Raw genomic sequence first — 10,671 nt, 5'->3', positions numbered from 1 at the left:
ACCCCCCCCCCCCCCACATTTTTTCACACATTGAAAGTGTTGAGTAGGTTGTATACATCAAAGGGGGGAAAAAAAAATCCCATTTAAATGCATCAAGATTTCAAGATTTTCAACTGTGAAAACGTCCAAGGGAGGTGAATACTTATTATACGCACTGTAATATTATATATATATATTTTTTGTGACACATTCATGGTCATTAAATTCCAAAACAATATTCCACATGAAGCCCCCAAAAACTGCAGAATACTGACAATATGCAATTTATTACAATTCAATTGTTGGTCCTGCTGTGAAATATAAATCTACCACGAAATAGTTACTTTTATTTTTTATTAGAGATTGATTCCGGTGAAACAAAAACACATTTAATCCCCTGCCAGAAGGGATTCAAAATCAATATTTAAAAGCATTTTTTTTTAAATCAACACATTTCCAGCAAACGTGTTAAAGCTTTATAGTTAGTTGTAACCTGTGGGAGTGTGCGAGTGATTTTAACATTTTCAGCACAAAACAATAAAAGCAGAGTATTGTGACTTCTTATAGTGTGCAAAAGTAGACAGATTCTTAACATGCTTTATTGATGGCAGAGAAGAATGTTCAAAGCTGTAAGCCAAACACTGATTCGGATATGTTACATTTCTGAATCTGATTTCTATTGTATAGTTACCCTGTAACTGTTTTACCATGCACACACCTTTACAATTTACAATAACATTGTCAGTAGCAATTCAGTGTTAATGAATGATTTAAAACAATGGATTAAAAAAAAAATGGACCTTCCGATGGTGTCTCAATAAGTCTCATGCAACGCATTTAGAAAGACACCAACAAATAGGCACTGCAAGAATAATCACACCACTCAAATGTTTCATCATATACAATCTCCAACAACTCAAGCATCCTGAGATTCATACATCTGCATACAGTAAAACAAATTGCATTTATTAAACTTGCATTTTAAAATTAGTATAAGCATAAAATGAAATCAAACTCAATAATTACAAGTGAATGTATTCAATAAACATGTATTCCAGCCAGTAAAAAGGTAACAAGTAATCAATCATAGCAGTATAGAATGTCCATTTAGCTTTTATTGAAGTTTACAGGAGTCTGTAGAAATCAAATATGAGCAATGTAAATGGCCAAACATAAGATCTCTCAAATTGAAGTGTAGTTTTTTTTATTTTTATTTTATTTTTTAAATAGTATCCTTAAAAAGAATGAGCAATATATTCTTGGTTGCAACTGTCCTTGCTCTAAAGTCAAAAATGAAAATGAACATTCAGTAAACATTTTCTAAAGGCAGTTCCCTCATATAATCAGTGATTTCGTCTCTGTCCTTATGTATACATAAACATGTTTTAATACCATACCAATCAGTGGTTATTTCACAATTGAAAACTAAAAGCACAAAAAGTTTACAGTCTTTTACAGGTAAATAAAAGATAATTTGGAATTAAATTGCATTTCCTTAAGGGCATAGCATAGTTTCAGGTTTTTTTTTTGTTTTTCACCTATTACATAATTAGCTTCTTACATACAAATATTGACAAAATTTGGCTTGTGCTTCAAAGCCGTCAAGTCTATTTAATAGTAATAATAACAATATTAATAGTTTCATGTCAGCGCAGCTTAAAGTTGGATGTCGCTGGAGTGAGAGTCCTTGCTACCGCTTGGTTTGTCCTGCTCGTGGGAGGGAGGTTCCTTTGCCAAACTCAATATTGTGGCGCTCTTCTCAGAGAATTCATCACCATCCGGTTCCAGCCCTTCAGGGCAGGGGAGCCTTAACAGTTCCTCACGTAGCTGGGCCGTGTGACGCTGGAAGACAATCATAAAAAACACAGAATCAATTCAACTTCACTTTCAGCCACATTGGTTAGGATATTGGATTTTAGGAACAGAGTTAAACTCAATATTTCATCTTTTTAATTTTTTTTATTTAAGCCTCAGGTGTTGGTTGCTAAGCTTGAAGCACACTTCGTGCGCTAGCCTCTGGTCCAGAAGATAAAGTTGAAAATGTTATCCAACATCATCTGTATGGAGTGCAAGTATAGGGGCATGCCATGAAGATTGTTTTTTGTTACATTGAAAAATCATCAATATCAGACTAAAGGCAAGGCCAATTTGTTTTTTTGTGGCGATGTGTATATTCTAATACACACTGAAGAGAGATCATTGACTTATCCAATGTTAAATGTTCATAGAATGTCCCTGTAGCCCATTATAATGGAATGTTACACGTGTTGACTGGAAATGACAAAGTATTGTCAATATAAAAGTTAAGCATCACAACTCAAATTTTGTAATACCATGCACTCTGCTTTCACAAGACATTTCGTCCATCAAAAAATATCAGTAATTCAATTGCATTTTAAAAATGCAATAAGTGTTCTTTCATAGACTTTCAAACGAAATTAAACTGACATAAAATCAGCTATCTACACAGCTCATTCTGTTCAGAAGATACTTATGACTGTCAGAATTGTAACACAAGCATGAATCAATCTTGACAGGATATAGAAGATAAGTGACGACAATTTGTAATGTTTCCCAAGTTGGCAATTTAACCATAATTAACTAAAGACTTGGTAAATTGCATGGGAAGTCATGAAAACTTGAACAAGTTTTATTCTGGATCTATTTGTTTTTAATGCAATTATCAACAGCTACTTGACATCCTTCAGTTTTCAACAGTTTTTTGCTGTTAACCAAAGCTGAAACCACTCTAGTTCAATGGGATTTTATGCATTTAACATTTGTTATATTCTTTCCCAGCAGTTTGAGTGTGTTAGGTATTGTCTGGTGCACAACAGAAAGCATTTAAAAGTCATTGGGTAGTTTCTGTACTTTTGTATTCCTCTCATGCAGCATGTTGGGATCTATCAGGGTAGGACATGGGCAAGAAGGCAATGCATCCAATAACTGTCTTGGGAAATCCAGGACATACTTTAAACAAACACAAGGTCTGTTTTCCATACATGCAACATTTAATACTAACTGTAACTAATGCATCAACCCAGAAGCCCTGGTCTGTTAAACACACTACCAAAAAGATTGACATTTGTCCTGAATATCCCAAAACAATGCAAATAACCCCAACTTTTTTTAAATTTGTGTTTTGTTTTTGTTACCTTCAGAGCAGCTGCGTGATGAGACATAGTCCGGCCGACCCGCTTATCACTGCTATACTGCTGAATGTCGGAAATCCATTCCTCGCATTGGATCATTATCTCAGCTCTCTTCAAGTAGAAGTGTTTTTGTATCACCTGGGGGGGGCAGATCAAAATGGATAAATCTGCCGTCAATCAAAAAGCCAAGCATTGGCCTGTCAAACAACAAAATAGGTCTGTATAAAACAGACACAAACCCACGCAGTTTTAATGGCTATGCAATAACCTGATTTTTCACAAACAGGAGCACAAATTCCTAAAACCCCTTCTGTGACTTTTTCATGGAAATAATAATACAAAGAGAAAATGCTCAAGCCAGTAATGTCCACCATTGCAATGGTGTAACCTCTGAAGTATATGGCATATGCAACTCAGCTTACATAGCTGCAAAATCTACTGAATAGGCCAGCCATAAATTTGAATCCCAAGGTAAAAAAATTTTCATGACTCATTCCAAACTTTCTAACTTTTGGAGTTCATCATCACACTTCAAGCATATAGTCCAATTCAGTCGGTAACAAAATACCAACATAGCCCGTGGTGAATTACAGAGACAATTTGGTTTGTTAAGGCATTGTTTTGATTGAGATCTGCTATACATCTTACAGGCAAACATGTTCTCAGCAAGAAAGCAGATTTTATGTGCTTTGGGGTTCACTGTAGCTTGATTTTGATCAAAAGGCTCAGCTAAGGATTGTTATTTGGCAATTTTTTTTCTATTTTTGCATTAAATATAATTGCAAATGCTGCAGGTCTCTTATGAATCCCACCAAACATACATCTGATTCATATCTTTCAAACCCAAGTGTTGATTAGTCTCCTACCCTTAACAGATGTCACACAGGGCCTTACCCATCAAGATAGCAGGAAGATTGCTTATGCAACGAAGGACATAAGTTAAAACAGCCACTGACATACATCAATCCCACTGGCAATAAAACTGGAACTTTGTAGCTCTGTGCCAATCTCGCTGATCTCCGATGATGTAAAAGTTGATGTTCCCTAGCAACTGTCTCCAAGCAGCTAATGTGGAGTGTGATAACTCTACTTCATTTTCAATTCTTACAAATACATTTTTTTAATGAGTGCATCAATTTGAAAACATAATTGACTTCATGCTTTACCTGTTCTTACAGCTTCTGGAACACATGATTTATTTCAGTGTGTATTCTCCTGGAAATGATTAATCTCATGTGGTTATACCAATTATATAGAGTACTCAGTACTGTAGTGTACAAGGGATTCTTTTCTCATTCCATATCTTAATAAATTTGCTAATACTTTATAAACACTTTTCTAAATGTTTTGCTTCTCATATTCTGTATGGGGAAGAAAGCCAATGATAGTTTTGTAATTTGAGTCACCCCCCCCTCCGATAACAAATAATGACCACTGATGATTCTCTACCTTCCTAGCAGATGGTTTAAGTTACCAATGTCAACAGGGATCTGATGCAGACTCCGGAATCCATATCTCTAAATATATTTATTTCATGAGAAAGCCACTTTACCCAGAAACAATTAATCAACCCATAAATTATTTTTTCTCTTTTTTTAAAAAAATTTAGTCGTCACCAATTATTTTACCCCGATTTTCACCCCAATTTAGCATGCCCAATTATTATCTGTATCCCCGGCTCACCGCTCACAACCCCCGCGCCGACTCGGGAAACGGAGGCTGGAACACGCGTCCTCCGAAACGTGCTCCTGCCAAGCTGTCATTTTTCGCACTACAGATCCACAGCAATGCCACCAGACCTATAGTGCCGGAGGACAACACAGATCTGGTGGCTCCGCTGCAGAGCCACAGGCGCCCTATTGGCCACAGGGGTCGCTGATGCGCGGTGAGCCGTGGATTCCCCTGCCGACCTAGGCCCTCCCTACCCGGGCAGCGCTCAGCCAATTGTGCGTCGCCCCCTAGGAACTCCCGGTCACGGTCGGCTGTGACATAGCCTGGATTCGAACCTGTGATCTCCAGGCTATAGGGCACATCCTGCACTCCGCGCGGAGCGCCTTTACTGGATGCGCCACTTGGGAGCCCCCAACCCATAAATTATTAATTCTGACAGCTTCATAAAAATCACCCTGTGTACCCAGCTTTTAGCATCACTATGTGTGATGCAACTTTTGAATGGTTTCCTAAATATTCATTTGGGAACACATCACAAATCCTAGTAAGTACATTTAATTTATAACTAATCATCTCATATACACAATACTACAGCTCAATAAAAAATAAAAAAATAAAACCATATATATATATATATATATATTAGGGAGTGGTCAACATGTAGAAAACAAAAAGTACTGATTAGAGGAGAAACCTCAAAATGGAGCAAGGTAACCAATGGTGTACCACAGGGATCAGTATTAGGTCCTCTGCTATTCCTAATCTACATTAATGATTTAGATTGTGGTATAGTAAGCAAACTTGTTAAATTTGCAGACGACACAAAAATAGGAGGAATGGCAAACACTGTTGCAGCAGCAAAGGTCATTCAAAATCAACTAGAAAGCATTCAGAACTGGGCAGACATATGGCAAATTACATTTAATAGAGAAAAGTGTAAGGTACTGCACACAGGCTATATAAATGTGCATTATAAATATCATATGGGAGATACTGAAATTGAAGAAGGAATCTGAAAAAGACCTAGGAGTTTATGTTGACTCAGAAATGTCTTCATTCTAGACAATGTGGGGAAGCTATAAACAAGGCCAACAAGATGCTCGGATATATTGTGAAAAGTGTTGAATTTAAATCAAGGGAAGTAATGTTAAAACTTTACAACGTATTAGTAAGACCTCATCTAGAATATTGTGTTCAGTTCTGGTCACCTCGTTACAAAAAGGATATTGCTGCTCTAGAAAGAGTGCAAAGAAGAGCGACCAGAATTATCCCGGGTTCAAAAGGCATGTTGTATGCAGACAGGCTCAAAGAATTGAATCTGTTCAGTCTTGAACAAAGAAGACTACGCGGTGATCTGATTCAAGCATTCAAAATTCTAAAAAGTATTGACAATCTCAACCCAGGAGCCTTTTTCGACCTGAAAAAAGAAACAAGCACCAGGGGTCACAAAGGGAGATTAGATAAAGGGGCATTCAGAACAGAACATAGGAGGCATTTTTTTACACAGAGAATTGTGAGGGTCCAACTACCCAGTAATGTTGTTGAAGCCGACACCCTGGGATCCTTTAAGAAGCTGCTTGATGGGATCAATAAGCTACTAACAACCAAACAAGCAAGATGGGCGGAATGCCCTCCTCCTCTCCTCCTAACCCGACAGGACCAGAGATTTTATAATTCAGTTGGATTTCCCAAATAGCTGCAATGGAAATATGATTCCTGTAAAACTAATGACAGTATTTTATTGTTTTTTGTTCAGCATACAGAAACAGCTGCACAAAACATATTCAGGTTGTAAACTGAGGCCAGGCCACCATGTATTTCCTATGGGGCCACACTTGAGTAGGTATGCTTACATTGAGCTTGTCAATAAAAGTAGTCATGATTTATGACTTTAATATGTCAGATGTTGACAATCCCACAATAATGTGAGACAAAATAAAATAGTATGATTAAGTTTCGTTACTTAGATGTTTTTTTTTTGTTAATGGAATACAAACAACGATTGGATAACCAATATATACCATGATACTGGTGCTGTTTGCAGCCCGGAAGTATTCCTTGACATTAATTTACTGTATGTTTATGTTCATATTCATGTTGAGAATGTATTTCTCGCACACTCTTTGCTTTGTCAGACAGTATACTAGAGGTAGCCACCAAACATATAAACATATTATAAGTCATTATTAAATAAAATGAGAAAACCCTGATATTAATACACTAAATCTATTTATATAGAACCTGTTGTTAAGTTTAGAATGCTTTGTCATTGACACTGTGTGAGAGAGCTACACTGAATGAAATTATAAGTGGATTTGCTGGTAATAGGTTCCAATTGGGAAGTGACACGGTAGAATTTACTGGTGTAGCCCTACATGTATTTTTCTATCTCCATGTTTAGATAAACAACAGATTCTAACCAGGCAAGATTTCTTAACTGACATTGAGAGAGAAAAAACAGAACTTCCTGTAGTCATCTTCAGCCAATGCAATTTCAAAACTGCAGAGCACAAAACTGGAGGTTTTTACGTGCTTCACAAACCAGACTGTAAAAAACAAAACACTATATATTCTTTATCTATATATATTTTCAATGCAGTTCTATTCTTTTGCTATCAAACTGTACTAATATCACAGTGCAAAACCCTGAACCCTGAAGTCAGATTTTGAATAAACCTCCTGTCAGTCTAAATTTTGGATTAAAGTGCATTCACCCTAACATGAAGTGACATTGTTTTTATTGTTTAGGTTGTATGACATATAGCTGTGAGAGACACAGACCAAGGAAAGAAAGAACAGTTTTTTTTTTTCTTCCGTTGCCATGGAAACCCTGGAGGCTATGGATCAGCAACAAAGGTTCAAAATCTCCTCACAAACTGTCACCCAAGTCGAAGAGAGTATCACAGGGTTCCCTCGGTAAAAAGGATTGCAAACACTCCCCTTGCACCTATTATTAACTGCACAGCCTGAAGCTTCTACATTCCAGCACCGCAGGTCTCACTTGAACTACAACCTACTGTGCCTGCATCCTGCTTTTCAAGTGCTTTTAGATAAAAAGTAGCCCTAAAATCAGATCAATCTGGAGCTCCAGGGAGTGACACGGAGTAGCTAGACAATTTGACAAATAGATCTGTACGTTATCTTGAAAACACATTGAAAAGCCTGGTTGCATATGAGCTCTAATGTGTTACTCCTTACACAATTAAAACTACTGGGCAGTGAACAAACCCTCCCAAAATCCTAAGGAATGGGATTTATTTTTGTCTGATGTCATAGGGAAGACTTGGCTTTACGTATGTAACTTTGGCGCAACACCGTAACGGAGTATGGAATGAAAATTAAATTTCCAGGAATTTGTGACGAGGAAAAAAGTTTTCAGCTCAGCACATTTAATTTAGTCCTAACTGCTCTACCTGAAGTGAACTTATCAGCTGCTTCAATGGCTACTGCAATACATTTTCACGTGACAAATTAAAGGATGCTTCGATTTGTTTTTGTACATGAAGCACATCTACATTAATCCAGTGTTCTGAGTTATCTGAATTACTCTGATTAGCACTGATCCTGAGACTACCGATATCTTGTCTAAAAGGTGGTAAGCGACTAAGATATTTAACAAAATCACCAAGCATTATCAAGCACTGGATGTACAATAGAAAGCAATAAACTTACACAATATATACACATATATACATAAATATACAGTACATATACTATATATATATCAAACACACACACACACACATACATACAGCCTCTAAGGCGGCAAGGACAGCGAGGAAATCATATGGGAATGACACAGCAGACTAACTGAATTTCAGGAGGCATCCAAGTAATATTGTTCCGAGGCTCTTGGAGTACCTGCTCCTTCCCGTTAATATCTAATATGTTTCCAGGAGGCGCTCCAACATCAGTGACTCATTTTTCACAGACTTGCACTGAACTAGACCTTTCTTTGCTTGCTTTGTATTTAAAACAGAACACAAACAAGGAGCTCTACAGTCCTTCTCCACCAACATAAGTCGTCCATTTCATGAAAAAGACAAATAATTGAAATAGAAAATATACATAAAACAGGTTAAACAGCAATTCATCAATTAATCTTCTAATTACAGCTAGTATATAAATTAGATGTTAAAAAGACAGGCATCCATCCACTCAAAGTCTTTATCTTCACGATTTTCTACTTCGAAATGTGATTTTTCTTTTGTACCTTGAGGGCATGTGAATAAATATATTTGTTATACTATATATATAAAAACTATTAAGAACAAATATAAAGTCACTCAATACTGTCATGTTTTTCAAATGAAATCGGAGAAAATCGTGACCTTCTGGGCATCAGACAAAGATATTACTAGTAGATATTAACTGTAAGGAAATTTGATAGTCCATATTCATATTGTTAGAATATTGTATGTATGGTACTTTCAATGGAGAGATATTGAGCACAGAGTTTAGGTGGGGCATTTTGGAATGCAGGGTCTGTCTCAATACATTGCAGATTTGACTAGAGGGAGAGCAAATATGACCATTTAAGGGCATTTCTGAAGAAGGTCTCCTGTTCTGCTCTGCTTGATTGCATGGGGGGATGGGAGCATCTGGGTGATAACAGAAGTAAAGGAATGTGTGTGAGGCTTGGAGACTTGCCACTTACAGGTATAGTGAGGAGGGGTCATAAATGACATCATGTGTGTTTTGGAATCTACAAAACTGAAGTGAATGCATTGTGTGGTGCTCAGTTCTACCAATCTCACTGCAGCCCAGAGTGACGCGACTCAATAGTTCTATTCTTGTATTACAGCAATAAACATATTTTTGACTTTCACTAATACTGTTTTTCAGTTTTCATCAATTTTTCCTTACATAACAGTACACCATTATCTAGAGAATTACATTTCTTGTAGTAGACCCTACCAGGGGGCAATGCCATTACATTGTATGTGCAATTAGTTGTATGAGATACCATAATGAATGGTTGACAAGTAGGTTGGCAAATATAATTTTGGATGCTATCTTGAAACTAAGTCACTGATAAAAGATCTGAAAATAAGCAGGTACGCGGTGATCTGATTCAAGCATTCAGAATTCTAAAAGGTATTGACAATGTCGACCCAGGAGACTTTTTCGACCTGAAAAAAGAAACAAGGACCAGGGGTCACAAATGGAGATTAGATAAAGGAGCATTCAGAACAGAAAACAGGAGTCACTTTTTTACACAGAGAATTGTGAGGGTCTGGAACCAACTCCCCAGTAATGTTGTTGAAGCTGACACCCTGGGATCCTTCAAGAAGCTGCTTGATGAGATTCTGGGATCAATAAGCTACTAACAACCAAACAGGCAAGATGGGCCGAATGGATGGAATGGATTACTGTGCGTGATCAAGCAAATGTATCTTTGTCTTTTCCTGGGCAGAGCGTACTTTGAGCGCCCCCGCTCAACCCCTTTGTTCTCCTTTTTCACAGGGTTTCAATAGAACGTTGCCTGTGTTTTTGTGGTCCAATAATATTAATAGTTATGGAATACATTTTACATAAACCAATCTGAGCCCAGAGTGCCCATGCATAGCAACCGTTGCCTGGGACGTTAATAAAAACTTGTGACCCCACAAAACAGAGGCAGTCAGATGAATGAGGCAGACTAACAGAACGCGAGACAGTTCTTTCTGTACCCTTTTAGCCAGTATAGTGTTAGGAGACTCTTACCAGAGCCCTTTTATTATTTTCTTTTCTAGCGGGAAGTATAAAGATACTAATAATAACAACAATATCTTTATTTTTATATATCGCTTTTCATAGTGGACCACCATCACAAAGCGTTTTACAGAGATGGGCTGTGAACTGTGCATTATATGCAGAGTCACTTACA

The 10,671-nt window shown here is 37.2% G+C and overlaps 1 protein-coding gene across 12 annotated transcripts in view; it reads right to left on the bottom strand.

Annotated features, from left to right (window-relative positions):
- Nucleotides 1–316: 316 nt before the first annotated feature.
- LOC117402834 (baculoviral IAP repeat-containing protein 6) overlaps nucleotides 317–10,671 on the bottom strand; it is a 183,476-nt gene continuing 173,121 nt past the window's right edge. For all 12 annotated transcript variants that reach the window (XM_059023827.1, XM_059023834.1, XM_059023833.1 and 9 more), the window contains 2 exons: nucleotides 3,135–3,269; nucleotides 317–1,821 (listed from right to left, as the gene is read on the bottom strand). In XM_059023827.1, coding sequence (XP_058879810.1) covers nucleotides 1,636–1,821; nucleotides 3,135–3,269 — 321 coding nt within the window. In that variant the 3' untranslated portion in view covers nucleotides 317–1,635. The remainder of the gene's footprint in view (nucleotides 1,822–3,134; nucleotides 3,270–10,671) is intronic.

The sequence above is a fragment of the Acipenser ruthenus genome, chromosome 5, assembly GCF_902713425.1.
Source record: "Acipenser ruthenus chromosome 5, fAciRut3.2 maternal haplotype, whole genome shotgun sequence".
NCBI lineage: Eukaryota > Metazoa > Chordata > Actinopteri > Acipenseriformes > Acipenseridae > Acipenser > Acipenser ruthenus.
The sequence above is the reverse complement of the archived record's forward strand: the minus strand, read 5'-3'. Positions and strand labels throughout refer to the sequence as shown.